A 15,981-nucleotide genomic window follows, 5' to 3' on the forward strand; every position below is an offset into this window, starting at 1 on the left:
TCAGTTCCCGGTACTGGAGAAAAAACCAAAAAAAAAAAAAAAAAAAAAAAAAAACCCAAAACAATGTTGCCCAGGTGGAAGTGAAGAATGAGTTAGCTCTGCATAACTGAAAGCTACTTGAGAACCTAGCATGATGAGCTTTGAATCATTTTATAATCTTTCCAGAATGCTGCATTACCATTGATCTTGGTTGCACAAGAACAATATATCAATGACTTCAAGTCAAGAAATAAAAATTCTGAATTTTGAGTATTTGACTCTCACAAGAGTCAAATTCTCAGTAAGAAGTTTTAGGAATGCCATAATTAGTCTACTTCACATATATTTCCTTTTTATGGTGCATAGGATTGATATATATCTAAATGAACTTTTAATTACTATAAAATAAAAATCTCTAATAGAAGAGTTGATATCAAAATTTAATTGGAAGCACTTTTCCTTCCTTTTCACATGATGCAATCAAGGGCATCTTAGGTTTACAGAAATCATATAGCAGTCCCAGGAGGGCAGTCATGGGATTCTCCAACTAAATCTGACTCACAAGAGGAATTGGAGTGCTCCTTGCTGGGATATTATCACTGCAAGGGTGCTGGAATATCTCTTGAATATCAAAGAACCTGATATTGTAGGGTGATTGAACAGTTCCAGGAGGATCTGTCTCTCAACCCAAGAGATTTCCAGAAAGAACATATTTAGCACCCATTCTTGAGATCCTCAAGAGGATGGTGCTATGGTTTTAATGACTGTCCCCCAAAGATTCACAGGCTAAAAGATTGATCCCCAGGGTGGGGCTATAGGCAGGCACCATGGATCTCGAGGAAGTGATCTTGTGGAAGATCTTTAAATCACTAGGAGTGTGCCCTTAAAGAGGATTGTGAGACTCTTGTCCCTTTCTGTCTCTCTTGCTTCCAGGCTTGTGATGTGAAGTCCCCCCAACACTCCTGCCATGATGCACCACCCTCACCAGAGGGCCAAAGCAATGAGGCCACCTGAGCTTGGACTGGAACCTCTAGAACTATGAGCCAAAAAAACCTTTTGTCTTTATAAGTTAATTATTCCAGGTATTTCATTATAGTAATGAGAAACAGATTAATACAAAGAGTTTCTCAAGTACAAGGCCATCAAGATTTGGGGCTAAGTTAGTTTTTGTTGGGATGAGGGTCAGTCCTATCAATTGTAGGATGCTTAGCAGCAACACTAGCCTCTACCTACCTGATGCTAGTAGCACTACCAAGGTGTGATAACCAAAAACTGTCTCCAGACATCTCCAAACATCCCTTGAGGCAAAATCACTCCATTCCCCTGGACGAGAACTATTTCTCTAGATGAGTATTTTTTCAAAACATTTGTGGTAAAAGACAGGACACTTTCATTGCCAATTCTAGCAAACTGATACTTTTGCTGTATATCCTTTTCTATTAGACAGAGTCCACTGATCATGCACTTGTATGCTTCAGCAGTCAGTAAAAGTTTTTAGATGGTTACTCTGAATTTCTGTATTTTCTCTTCGCAGCTCAGTTTATGGCTGGTATGCATTCAATGGGGAATGCTTTGTAGTGCATTGGCCAAGAGCCATGCTCCTCAAAGTGTGGTCCCTGAGTCAGCAATGCTGACATTACTTGGGCACCTATGATGCAGAATCTCACGCTCCACCCTACACATATATAATGGGAACCTGCATGTGTCAGGAACAGCACATGACTGTACCATCTGTCCATCTTCACACAGGTCTCCAGGTTACACCAAAGTTTGAAATAACTGTGGTGTAGCTAGTAAAACTTTTACCTAAATGCTTACACTAGAGACCATCTTAGGGCTGCTAGAAATTCTTTAGGCTTGACAAACATGACTCAGGAAAACTTCAGTCACTTTGCACTTCCCACTGCTCAGATTTCGGCCGAGAGACTCTACCATGGAAAAGGTCTCACCCTATAACCAGGGTATAAACAGGATATAACTAGGATATGTCCCACCCTGCCCCTCTCATCATCTAATTCACATATTTTGATTGTCTGTAGATATAAAACATAGGCATTTTAGCTTTTCAGTTCTATTAACAAATACTAGTTTATTCAAATAAAAATAATGACTTACTTCTGACTGAGTATATAAATGGCTTTAGGAACTTCACGATATAATTCAGATCTGGCTTGTGCATTCTCCCAAGCTGTATCAGATGGTGATCAAGTGGGTAACTGGCTAACTGTTCCATGTCGTCAGAGCCCAGGGAAATCACAAATATGACATAGCCTTCGTACTTGGCCCGCAAAGCCACCTTCTTTGCAAATTCTTATGTCTCATGGTTTTCTCCAGCTGAGACCACAAAGATGACTGTGTTTTCTCAGGCTGGGTGTTTCTCGGAAGAGATGTTCTATGGCCCACAGCAGGGCATGACCAATGGTGCCATCTCCATTCAGCTGGTGAAGGGAAGTCTGAATGTGGCTCTTCATTAGTACTTGGTTGTCATAAGTTGTAAAGTCAAACTCTGTTTTTACTCTACCCTTTTTGGAAGCATCCTGAGAATAGCTCAACAAGGCAATCCTATCACCAGACTCTGAGATTGTAGGGTTTGAAGCAATGTCGAAGTTGTCAATTACTGAGCTCAGAAAGTTTTTCAGGGCCTTAAAATCATCATTTGCTATATTTTGAGGACTGTCTAAAAGGAAGGCTACATCCATGTATGAATTTTCAGGTAAGAAGCTCTCGTTAGCACAAATATTTGGAAAGCATTTATCTGAAAACACAGAAGCATTTTGGTTCAATGTTGGCACAAGAGACTTACATGGAATCTATTTTTAGTGATTCAATGAATAACTGCTAATGATTAGCAACCTAATCGATGCTTCTTCAATTTCACGACACTTAAATCAGTGAGGAGTTTTCAGTGTCTCAGTGTTTTCATGGCCACTCACAGACAGTTTCGGGTCTGTGCTGAAAGCAAAGTTAGGGGGCAAATATACCTGCAATCTAAACTCACTTAGAAAGTATTTTCAGTGTTTAGAGGCTTTTGATACAAACTGCCATACTGTCCCTAGGAAAGCCTCCAGAGGTGGGGTAGATTTCTAAATCAATTTTCACCTCTGTGGACATGCCAAACCTTAGAGAGATTGAAATGATGACATCTGGTATTTTCTAAGACTATAACATTGGAAACAGAAACTACAATCAAATTTGAAATCTCTGATAAAGCTAGATTCAATAATTCACCCAGAAGGCATTAGAGCCTTCAGCACAATACATTCTACTCGTTGGCCTTACCATAGCAAAGTACACATCATCGCAGCCTTTCTAGATGTTCACGTTCCCTATCTGAAGGCATTGGGATCACCTGAAACGTTCCAGTGTTGTCAAACTGCGTGGAAAGAGAAGTAAATTCCTGTTTGTCCGTCTTTTTATCATTGTGAGGAAGTGATAATGCACTCACTATAAGGATTTGGTTGGATAACTTTCTCTCACTCTCACAAACACACACACACACACACACACACACACACACAAATCCTCCTTTATAACCCAAAAATGTATGTAAAGAACAGGGATCAGCATCTGCATTTTATGATAAGAAAAATACAACAGCTTGGCATGGTGGCACACGCTTGTAATCCCAGCACTAGTGAGGCTGAGGCAGGCAGATCATAGCAAGTTTGAGACCAGCCTGGGCTACAAAGTGAGCTCAAGGCCAGCCTGAACTGCATAGCAAGACCCTGTCTCAAAAAGACCAAAGAGAGAGAGAGAGAGACAGAGAGAGAGACAGAGAGAGAGAGAGAGAGAGAGAGAGAGGGAGAGAGAGAGAGAGAGAAATACAGTCACAGGATAACCTGAAAAGACCCAGACTCACTCACTCACTGGGGCAAGTACTAAAATGCTTCATTTCCATGGCTGCAATTCCAGGCTGAATCTTTACATGCTTCTGATTATGCCCTTGCACACCAGCTTTGGCAGAAATGTCACATTTTCAAGTTTCTTTTGGCTTCTTACGTAATGAAACCAACCATTTCTCTCCACACTGTCTCAGAGGTACATCTTCTAGATATACAGTGGTACCTTGAGTCATGACATTAATTTGTTTTATGATATTGGGGAAGATAGCTGTGTTTATGTTTGCATAGGGAAGATGGCCATAATTATGTTTGCCACCTGATGATGGCCATGATTAAGTTTAGGAATGGAAGCAAAATTTTATCAAATGCTTTTGTTTAAGAACCTAATTGCTCACAGCAGTCATGAATGGAGGTCTTACTACTGTACACACTAAAGTTATGTTATTTAAGAATGTTGGTTATAAGTGAGGAATCGTGGATAACTACAAATAAAAGGATGAAGTTTTTATTAACTGAGATGGAGAAGACTGAACAAGTTTTGGAGAGAAAACACAACTTTTCATTTTGGATCTTGTAAATTCAAAATACCTAGTAGAAATGTGAGAGAAAATTGGAGTAGGATATTATATATGTGAATCTAGAGTTCAGGGATACGATCAGGATGGGAGCTATGTATTTCCATCACTGAGGGTCCTTAAGGCAATGCATGTAGATGAACCTGCCAGAGTCTGAGTACAGATAAAGAGGGCTGAGGTACAGGATCTTGGAACTACAACAGTTTGAAGTCAAGAAAGTAAAGAGGAAGCTGAAGACTATACTGAGAGGAGATAACTTAGTTAGATGAGAGAAAACCCAGGAAACGAGGCACGGTAACAGTCGGAGCACAGGTGTTTCAAAGAGAAGGGTGGGATCAACGACACTGTATCCTGCTGAGAAGTCAAGAGAGCTGAGGGCTGAGGACCAACCACTGGGTTCAGAAACATGGAGACCATTGACAGCTTAGACGAAAGTAGCTTCAGGACAGTACCAGGGATGAAAATGCAACTAAGGTTAGTTCCAGAGAGAATGCAAGGAAGAGGCACTGGAGACAGCAAATACAGACAAATTTTCTAAGAAATTGTTGTACTGGATGCCAATTAATAGGGCAGTCATGGATGTGAGAAGCTCAGCAAAGAAGGCTGTGTGTGTGTGTTTTTCCTTTTGATGAGAATGATTTGGTAGAGAGAAAAAATTTGATCTATGGTAGGCAGAGGTTCCAGCAGTAGTAACACTCTAACACTTCAGGGGAATGTGAGTACATAATCATTCCGATCAATTTGCTAACTTCATAAATGAAAAGATTGTGGGCTAATACTCCACAGAGAAAAATCAGATTTATACAGATTCAGTTTATCAAAACTTTAAGCATCAGTGAGGCACTGCAAGTTTAGATTCCGTCTGAGACAGGCTACAGAGACAAAGACATAAGCCAAGTATCTTAGAGTAGATTTTTTTGAAGAATAGTACAAAAATAGAAATGATACAAGGAACATGATACAAGGAACTTATCTGTACTCAGTCTCTGGCAGCTTTCATAGAAAAATAAAAATGGCCAGTAGACAAAAAAGTTTTAACTTCACACAGAAATATTGATCAAAACAACAATTTTACCTATAATATTGGCAAAATTTGTAAATGCTTGGTAGATAAAATCCAGTGTTCCTTTTTTTCTTTATCTTTCCTTTTTTGTCTTTTTGAGACAAGGTCTCCCTATGCTGTTCAGGCTGGCCTTGAGCTCACTTTGTAGCCAGGCTGGTCTCAAACTTGTAATGATTCTTCTGCCTCAGCCTCCCGAGTGCTGGGATTACAGGTATGTGCCACCACACCTGGCTATCCAATGTTTCTAAGTATGTAAGGAAACAGACTCTCTTAGCAAGAGAGCAGCTCTACATCTTCAGAATGGAGCCAGTGAGCAGCTGATGAAGAGGGTGAGAGAGGGAAGCAGGAAGCGGAGCTCCCAGGGACAAGCACAGAGGCAGGAGTGCACACACAGCACTGGAGGCAGCCTTCCTTTGCATGATCCATGGGCTGAATGAACATGTGAGGTTATTATCAAGTGAGAACTGAGTGACAAGAAATGGCTTCTAGGGTCAGACACTCTGGAGATCGTGTGAATTAAAAATGACTTGTTAACAAGGGTGGCTGGAGGTTCTTCCTTGCTGGGAATTCCATGAGGTTTTGGAATGGTCCTAACTGAGTGTCAGAATTAAATTACTTCTTCCATTTTAGAAACTAAAGCAGCTCTCAAAGCAGGAGTGACATTTGTTTCTCTTATGGAACAACGTTAGGGAAGCAGAAAAACCTGGAAAAGGGGAACTGAAACGCATAGAACCATGGCTTCCTATACACCTGTTATGGTTAGATCTGCAGTGCTCCCCAGAAGTCTCATGTGTTCAGAGGTGGGGCTTCGGGAAGGGATTGGATCATGGGGGTGCTGTGCTCATCAGCAGATTCACCCATTCCTCGGTCCATGGCTAAATGCACTGTTAGGAGAGGGGGCCTATTTGGAAGAGGTGTGATCCTGGAGCCATGACCTGGCAGTGTGTCTCCCTCCCCGGGCTCCTCTCTTCTCTCTCTGCTTCCTGGCTGCTATGAGGTGAGCAACTTTCCTGACCATGGACTCAAACACCAAAACCATGAGTCAAATAAACTGCTACTCCTTTAAGTTACAGGTGTCAGATATTTTATCCTAGTGACAGAAAAGCGACTAACACAAATCCTTTATGTCAGGATCTGTTGTGAGGCTTCCTGTGGCTACTAGCTCCAGAAAAGTTTTGAGTGTGTTAGGAGTAGATTGAATCTCTCCATGCTATAGAGAGCTCCTCTTTCTTCTTACAGTGGATGTAGGTGTATCTGTGAGAAGAGAAATATTTTTAAGCTCTTGAACAACATCATGGTTTTGCTCAACTCCAGAAATAGGTATTCCATGGATAATTTGAATATATTTAAGAGTCTTGGAGAGATTCTTATGGGGATTTTTGGTGAGGGGAGATGAGAACAAACCTCTTCAGAATCTGTGGATCCAAAATTAATGAATCCTTTGGGGAAAAATGTTCATACATATCATAGGTTTTATACCACTTGGAGGGCTCAAAGGCTCCCTTAACTTTACTTATCACAGGTAAAGGCAATGAGATACAGTAAGCAGATGACAGATCTGAGAAACACTGGACCAGCAGAGGGGTTGGTAGAGCACCATATTCATGTACCTGTACTGGGGATTGAACCTAGAGCCTTCAACTAAGCTGCATCCCTATCTCTTTTTTTAAATTTTGAGACAGGTTCTCACTAGGTTGAGCAGGCTGGGCTCCAACTTGTGAATCTCCCAGAGTGTTGGGATTATGAGCCTATACCATCACACCTGGCCTGAATTTGAAGTTAAATTAGCTAGTTGGTAGCTATATAGAAGATCATGAGGACATTCTGGATATCTGCTGTCTCATTTTTAATATGGAGATGACAACTGCATTAATTTCAGAGTACTAGGAACATGTGAATATGTATGTAAAGCTCTAGGGAAAGTGCCTGGCACAGGACAGGAACTGAGCAAATGTGGCTGCTATCGTTATGAGCTGTTGTGATTATTAAGTACTACATTTCATGGACACTGACAACAGTACAGCTGTAAAAACTGCAATGAGGGTCAAAGACCATGTGTTTCCCTGGCTCCCCACCACTGCCACCCGACCTTACCAATACCACAATCCTAACAATGGAGGAAAGTTCTTACCCGAAAAGCTTGATCGAGGAAAGCTCTTTCATTAAAAGCAAAAACCGCTGGACTGATATCTAGGGCACTAAACTCCATGGTGGCTATGAGGATGGGTGAACTGTTGGCTGCTTGACCATTGCTAAAAAACACCGCAACTTTCCTCACATTGGCTCCTGCATACGTCCTCTTGAAAACATTGTGGGCCACGAACCTTAGTGCGTTGCCAATGTCTAGGACCCCGGTGGGGACTTGGTGTTCTATTTGGGAAAGAAGCTGGAGAAGTTGCTTCTTGCTATGGTAGTCAGACGAACGGATAAGATAGTTGGTGTCTGACTCGTAGGAAACCACAACAACCCTTGCTCCCATGGGACAATTATTTTCCCTGACATTAAGGTCCTTGACAATGGAAGTGATGATTTCCCTTGTTTCATTAAATCTCCATTCGGTGACACCAGAGGATTGATCCAAGGCAAAAACCAACTCTGTTGGGTATACTGGACACTTTTCTACAAAAATGAGAAGCAGAAGTGTTAATTATTTTACTGGATCAAAGCTTTTCTCATAGCCTTGGTTCACACAAGGTAAAGCAAGGCCTTCATCCAGCTCCAGAAGCAGGGTATTCACATGTGAAAGAAGGGAAAGAATCTGCTTTGTAAACTTGAAGGTGTTATATGTGCTGTATATTATTTGACTATATATTGCTCAAACTTCAGAGTCCGTTATCAGTCTATTTACAAGGATATTGGGGGGATTCTAGGAACTGTTCTATGTTCTGATTGGGGTGGTAGTTACATGAATCTATGTATATGTTAAAACTAGGCACACACTCAGTGAATTTTACTGAATGTATATTTGAAAAATTAATAAAAGGAAATTACAGTTTGTTGGGCATTTTGAAAATCTCTCCTAAAAATACTTAAATGACTTATTAATGATAAAGTAATTTTACAGATTTTCATCCGGTTATGTAACACATGTTTATTGAGTACTACTACTTAAAATGCAGTGTGACCTCTATATGGAACACCACACAGATGAACCAAATCCGGATCTGCCCTCAAAGAAATTGGATGGGAAAGGGTCATTATACAAAAATGTGCAGAGTAATTATTCTTTTTAATGAAGATTCAGAGGACAAGAAGTCTGTTCCAAAGAAGGGGTTTCTCAAGGGCTTCAGGAAAGCTGGCCTTTGAAAGAAGGCATAGGTGGTGGGAGGAGGGGAGCAGCTTTCGTATCATGGAAGGTTTACAGTGAGCCACTATGCAAGTGGTACTGTCTGCAGTTCACATGTACTAGTAGTTCTAGGATGACTGAACTTTAAGAATTTCATAGGGAATCTTCCCCATGTGAAAAGCTAGTTTTTCAATGTCGTTTTAGAAATATGAACATGGGAAGAGAAAAAAATTTTTTAAAAAGTAGTTAACTCCCAAAGTGTGTTAAACTCCAAATCTCCCATATCCCAACTACTAGTCTTAGGAATAGAAATAGGAAAGTTGGAAAGTATTAACTTAAAGATGTGTTTTAAATCAAAGAACTTTACAGAGAAATTTTAAAATATGAAAGCTGATAATAAACAATAGGATAAGAAAATTGAAGCAGTCTTTATCTCTTAGTGCTATTCTAAAAATCATTGACAGGGTGGTTGAAAAGCATCTCCAAAACTGTTCTGTCATCACAGGGTCTCCTAGAAAATGGAATAGATTTCTAATTGCTTTTATTCTTTCCCTTACCTGGTACCTACTAGGGCATCTGATACATTTAATCCAAGTCCATAATGTCTAATTGAGCACTTACCATGTGCAAAGGCTTTTTTTTGGGGGGGGGGTGGGTATGTGTTTGGTTTGTTTATTTGTTAATTTGTTTTGAAGAATTAAAGTGAATGGCTCCAAACTTTGGCACAAGCTCTAGAACTCTGAGAGTCTACTTCAGCAAGCCTGAGGAAGAGCATGAGATCTTGAAGTGACATTGCTGGCTTCCTTAGCCATGTCACCCACAGGATCTGAGGCTCATACAGCACCACCTGCAATCCAGGCCCTGACAGGACCATCCACAGAGAAGGGTCAGCACTTGCTGAGTGACAGGTGCAAACGTGGGTCAGGGGTAGAAAGGATACATTACACGTCCAATAAGCCAGCATCAGGGGAGAGGAGCAGACAGAGCAGTAGTGTGTGGGTCCGTCAGCCCTGTTCTCATGCCCCCAGCAATGCAGGACCCACTCTGTGAAGACTGAGTTGGAACCTGTGACAGGATCTAGAAAGGACCAGTGTGTGGAGGGGCTTGGTCCGCAGGCATCTTAATTAAAATCAAAATCTGACACATCTGCGCGGAACAAAGAGGTGTCTTCACAGAGGCTGGGGGTTTTGTTCAAATTGGTCTGATCAAAGCACAGTCATCATTTCAGCAAGAAACAATATGGGAAGAACACTCACCTTTCCAACAAGCTATGAAAAAGAGAGAAAGAGAGAAGACTGTTACATTTTTGGAATACCAACCAACCCAAAAAAAAAAAAAAATCCAAAAAGCAGTATTTTAACAAAGCTTGTTTTATTTGACTTTAATTGAAAATGAGGTTAGAGGATTGAGGGAGTGTCCATACAGTTTTATTAATTTGTGAACCTTCCTGACCTTTTCCTCTGTGAGCCATGGTCAGCTGACTTTAGCAGAATTTTGGTTGACACTGAAACACTGATCACTTGCCTTAGAAGCAAGCACACAGCTGGGGCACCGATTAAATGGCAAGATAGCGGAAAAGCAGTCTGTTCTGTCTCTGTCCTCACAGTCTTCTGAGAGTCAGCCTGCAATGCAATGCTAAAATATGGGTCTTATTTTTTTCTCTGATGAATACTTTGGGAATCTCTATTTTCCTATAGAGCCACAGGAGGATTTTCAAATGAACTTTGTCTCTGACTAAAAATATAGCTCCTCTGTTTGAGTGATCTTTGCATCCAGAGAGAAGAAGGAAAAAAATCCCAAGGGTTTCTCTGAGCAAAATGCATCTGGTTTCTCTGAATGATTTATTCTATAAACCTGAGACGCATCTGGGTGAGTTCTGGTAAATCTTTAAGAAACCACAGGCCTGACAATTTTCATATTTAGTTTATTCACTTCCTAGGAAGCCAATGAGTCATTCCAATCTAATAAAAGAATTCATTAACTTTGGTAACAAAGGGCTCTTCTGTCCTGTGTCCGGGCACATGTTCTCTGCACAGCAGCCCTACTAGCAGCTTGTGTCTGTCTGCTCCTGTGGCTCCTGAGACGCTGACTGTCCACAGGTACCACACTTACACCACAGCCTCCTCTGCATCTCAACACTCAGCACGGGTCTCATGCAGCTGATTAAGAACTTCAGATGCAACTGTGAGGCTACTTACCCAGGGTCTAGACCCTCACGTGTGTTCACATCTATCCAAGCTGGGTGACCCTGGGGGAAACTGCTTCATCCCTTCTAGCATGTTTCTTTTATTTATTGAGATTTCCTAAAAGTATTCTACTTTTGTGTCTCCCTTTAAAGTATCAGTCACTTGGCCCCTCCTGTTTTATTTTCAAACACTCCCTTTTACTCTCTGTTCCCCTAGATTCCTAGGTCTATTTTATTTTAAAGGAGGGTCCCAGCCATCAGCTCAGGACCCAGCCCTCCTCCTGGGTGGGAGACTTGCTGCAGGAGTGGAGAGCACACAGTGTTATATCAGGGATCCAACCTCAAGGGACTTTCATGACACCATCTGTAGAGCCCCAAAGCCCTGTCACCCCAAGTCTGGTCTCCATTCTGTATTCTGGAGTTCCATGCCAGTCTAGCCAGCAACCTGCATGGTAATAGAACCCACCCACTCTTCCTCAGCCTCTGAGTACCAGCTAACTCATTTGATTCAGTGTTAGAAAACTTTTCCCTTCAAAGCCCAAACCCTCCAATGATTGGTCTCCACCTCTCTCACCCTTGGGAAGTCATCATTTGATTTCACCAAAAAGACTGACAACACCCTGAGGAGCTTGATCACCACTCTTTCCCTACCACAGCTTTTCCTTTATTCTCTCCCTGTGACGGTCTTGGACCCAGGTTCTCACCTCCCTTCCTTGGCTAGTGTCACTCATATCTACCCTCCCTTTGAATCTCCTCACCACTGGCTTCCCTCTTCCTGCCTTGGAAGCTGCCCACATGTGGCAGGCTTTCCCATCTTTGCAATGCTGTTCTTCTCTCAACTTCCTACTTCACCTCTTGAGTTTCTAACTCCCTAATTTCACAGCCTTGGAAAACTCATCATCGTTAGTTTTTAGGACCACCAGCTCTTGGCAACTTCTGCATCTAAGTAATAACCAACTAACCCTAAACACTCATGTTCACCTGTTTAATATCATGCCCCCTCCATCCTTTTGCACAGTTGTCATATTAATAATGCAAGCTGATTCACACATCTTTTGAGTTGGTCTACTTGCTTCCTGTACATGTCTTCTCTTCCTGCACACATGCCCCTTATGAGCCGAGACACTTCTCCTTATCCTTCTTTTCCTCCCACCTCTGGTGTGAGAGGCCCCTACAGTAGACACTCAGGGCAATCCTGTTACATAGACTTCTCCAACTTGTAACCTTGGCCTTCTGAGCCCACAGCTCAGTCTTTCCCCAGCCACCCATGCTCTTGTCCCATGACATACAGATACTCACAAGTATAGTTCCTCACAAACTGGATCAGATCACACTGCTGTAAGTGGACAGAGAGAGAGAGAGAGAGAGAGAGAGAGAGAGAGAACATGAGTGCAAGGATCTCCCAAGTGCTGTGTTTTATTTCCCAGTGAACGGGTTGGGTTTTTTTCCTTTCCATGAATAGGGAGATACATACAGAAAACACAGGCTCCCCTGCCATGCCTTTAGGGCCCTAGGGAAACAAAAACAAAACAAATTGTTTGTAAATTGAAGCCTTCAGTTATAAAATAAGAGAAACAAGCAAACAAACAAAATCTTTCTTAAAAGCACAGCTGGCAGACAGTAGTCATTAACCCCAGTGGATTAATTACAGTACACTTTCCTCACTCACACCAAGTGTGCAAACCAAGCGACAGGTCAGGTAAGCTAATGTTCACCCAGATGAACTGAATGATTTTTCTTTCTAGGGTGGAAAACAGTAAAGCAATAAGAGTATTTCTTACAGATATTTGTATTAAATATGCAGTCAGAAGAAAGTATTTCTAATAAGAAAGCTTAACCTTGTAAATAGTAGACTTTCCAAAAGACAGTGCTAAGGAGATGACTTTTACTGGGAATTCAAAGGTGCAGTTATATTATAAATCAGGGAGTTTTAAATGCAGGAGATGATAACCTCAACATATATGAGATAACCAAGGACCACTGATAGCAAAATGGACATTACTCAAAAGTGCATGAATGTTACACTCCTAAGTGCCAAGAGGTTATGGAGGAAAGAAATATAAAAAGCTGGTGAGGTGAATCAGGGACGGGCTCTTGAAAGAAGTCAGTGGTGCTTCTTAGCAGCTTGAGCTTTTCTCTTTTAAATCTTCTTGCTTCCTTTTATCAGAATCAGGTAGTTGTTTTTAACATTTTTACTTTTACACATTTTTGGACAACTAATGAATGTTAATATTATCATTTCACAAGAGGCTCACACTTGTGTAATTTTATTAACAATCCTCCACACCCCTTCAACCAGGGACATCAGATAAGAACCTCTGTTCTAAGTGATAATTGGGTCACCTATCCATCCATCCATCCATCCACCCATCCGTCTCATAAACAGTGAAATGTCAGCTGTGTTGCTGGTGTTAACCCTGTGTTGTCCATGATTCTACTCACCGAAACATGTCTTTCTGATCCTACCACTACAAGGTACCAGTCTTAGCCTTCTTTTTTTCAAGTTATGGCAAAAAAAAAAAGAGAAAATGACACACAGCCATTCAAGCAGAGTGCTTTAGTGATTTCTGTAGTGATAGAGTAAACAGCTCACAGTTTACAGAACTGTGGAGACTATGGCCCAAAAGAATGACTTTAAGAACAACTCTGAGCAAGTTCCCAAGCAAAGACTGAAAACCAAAGGCCTGAGATAAAGATACAACATTCCAATCCATTCCAGTGGGTTTAGCATAAGAACAGAAAATCATAGTATCCCCCAAATGACAGCCCCAGAATCTGGCAAGAAGACAAAGCCAGAGGCAGACCAGACTGCCCTAGAGATCAGATACCTATCTACATGACTAAGATCATTCACCCTTCCTTAATGCAAAAGAAAAGATCATATCGAATTTCCTCTATAGTTAGTTGATTCTCTTCCTAATAAGGATTCAGCTGACCACAAAGCCATTCACATTTTTTCTTTATAAAGTCCTAAGTTCAAGAAATTCTCAAGGCATAAAACGAGATAAGCCTCTTATCTACTCCTTACACAATGCTGCCTGAGCCCCCTCCACAAAACACAGGTCCTAATGGCATTTAGCTATCCCTGGGCTGTGCTTGTGAGGGAACACAGATGTATAACAAAATCATTCCAATCTCATGAGGCGCTAAATAGAGGTAAGGGAATTTTGCTGTAGGAGAAATGCTTCACTCTGCCTGGGAATGCTTCCAAAAGTGACATTTCTCTCATAATGGAATCAGAGCGGAAAGTTGTGGCTATATTTCCAGATCTCTCTAGAGTCTAAATTCTGGGGATGGATGACAACAAAAGTGTTTTTTTAGCAAACCCTACCTACCTGCCTCACATGATGGAACTTTGCCAGGACAACTTTGTGAAGCTTCTGCAATCCCATCCCTACATCAAAGGCTTTGGTAATAAATCATAACAATAGCAAATATTGGCATTGCAGTTCATGGTTCACAGAGTGCATTAGATTACCTGCTTATCATAGCTACCATTTAAGGTGATTAGGACAGTACATGTCACACTCATTTTGGAAATAAACAGAGACCCAGTGACTGCCCCAGGATGTACAGCTAGTAGGAAGCAGAATCTGGACTGGACTCCAGTGCTTCTGACTTTAAATTTCAAGCCTTTTCTGTAAAACCAGCATACACACTATGTAGTTCTCGGGAGTTTACTCACTTTCCGCCCAGGAAGGCCTTGCAATCCATGATGTCCAATTTCACCTTTCAAGCCTACAGTGAGCTGCAGATAGGAATATATATTAGTTTCAACACTGTCTATCAATGAAAATTATCTCAATTTTAATGAGAATATAATTTTTTAGAATTTGATTTTATGAGAGAGTAGCTACTTCCTAATTCAAGTCAGGTAAATTGCTTACCTGTGGTATAAGCCACTCATTCTTAAACATCTATTTCCCTTTTAGCCCTTTCATTTAATGACATAATTGGTTCTGGCACCAGCTGTGTATTTAAATCCAAATTAGTTATAAACTGAGATTGGTACTAATATGAAAAAGCAAACATCCTAGGGCACACAGAGATCTAATAAAAAAAAACTCTCATCTGTAAATAATAAAATAAGCAAAATGAGTTCTCACACACATAAGTACATGAATGGGCTGTGTCAGTCTTGTGCCTCAATGTGGTGGTTGTAGGTGCTAAGGAAATGTATCTAAGCTGGTGGGAAATATCTGTTGGATTGTGTCTCTTCTACCCTGTGGATGACCACTGATATTGCACTCAAACTTTAAAATGAAAGGATGCTTGGTACTGTGTTTGAAACTTAAGTAAGCATAGTATTCTGTTCTGTGCTTTGCTAATTAGAATATTTCAACATCCTTCCTTACAATGAATGTCCCATATAACTTTCTTATAGATAGTGGAATCATGGAAATCCCTCCAGGACACAGAGGGCTGAGGGATGATTTAGGTCCATATGACACAGAGGGATGAGGTCAACTTCATTTCCACTTACAGGGAATTACATGTGCCTTAGAATAGACTGGAAGACATTGATACATCTGAAACACCCAGGCATCAATTTGTAAATCTTTAAAATAGTTCATATTCATGGAACTATAGACTTTTAGAGATGAAAGTGACCTTAGATGTCACTAAGTTCATTTCTTATGTTACAAAAATACAAGCCCTAAAAAAGGCATGTTGATGGTCACATAGCCAGGTAGCAGTATTTTGAATGCCCTTGAAGATGGATCGACAACCCACTGTTATTATTACAACATGAAAGCCAGAGCCTGCAGATGAAACACTGATTACTCCTGGAATCACAGGCCACTTACAGTTAGTCCCCAAAATCCTTTGGGTCCAAGCTCCCCAGGAATTCCAGTATTGCCAACTTCACCCTGAAGGTTCCAAATGTTAAAATATACACTATAAAAGAATAAGAAATTTTCTCCAAACCTAAACTGAATTGACCTTGTAACTATATTTTATTTTTGTTTTGTTTTTTTTTTTTTTTGTTTGTTTGTTTGTTTTTCTCTGGTACCGGGAACCGAACTCACGACCTTGCGCTTGCCAGGCAG

At 40.9% G+C, this 15,981-nt stretch overlaps 1 protein-coding gene across 1 annotated transcript in view; it reads right to left on the reverse strand.

The window, feature by feature from the left end:
* LOC102020821 (collagen alpha-5(VI) chain) overlaps positions 1–15,981 on the reverse strand; it is a gene marked incomplete at its 5' end in the record, with an annotated part of 109,068 nt that overhangs the window by 57,698 nt on the left and 35,389 nt on the right. The window contains 9 exon segments of the mRNA XM_013505730.1: positions 2,095–2,333; positions 2,335–2,734; positions 3,259–3,352; positions 7,591–8,078; positions 10,002–10,013; positions 12,230–12,266; positions 12,405–12,440; positions 14,616–14,678; positions 15,739–15,801. Of these exon segments, the coding sequence (XP_013361184.1) occupies positions 2,095–2,333; positions 2,335–2,734; positions 3,259–3,352; positions 7,591–8,078; positions 10,002–10,013; positions 12,230–12,266; positions 12,405–12,440; positions 14,616–14,678; positions 15,739–15,801 (1,432 nt within the window).

Source organism: Chinchilla lanigera, unplaced genomic scaffold (assembly GCF_000276665.1).
Source record: "Chinchilla lanigera isolate Chin_1 unplaced genomic scaffold, ChiLan1.0 scaffold00100, whole genome shotgun sequence".
Classification (NCBI taxonomy): domain Eukaryota; kingdom Metazoa; phylum Chordata; class Mammalia; order Rodentia; family Chinchillidae; genus Chinchilla; species Chinchilla lanigera.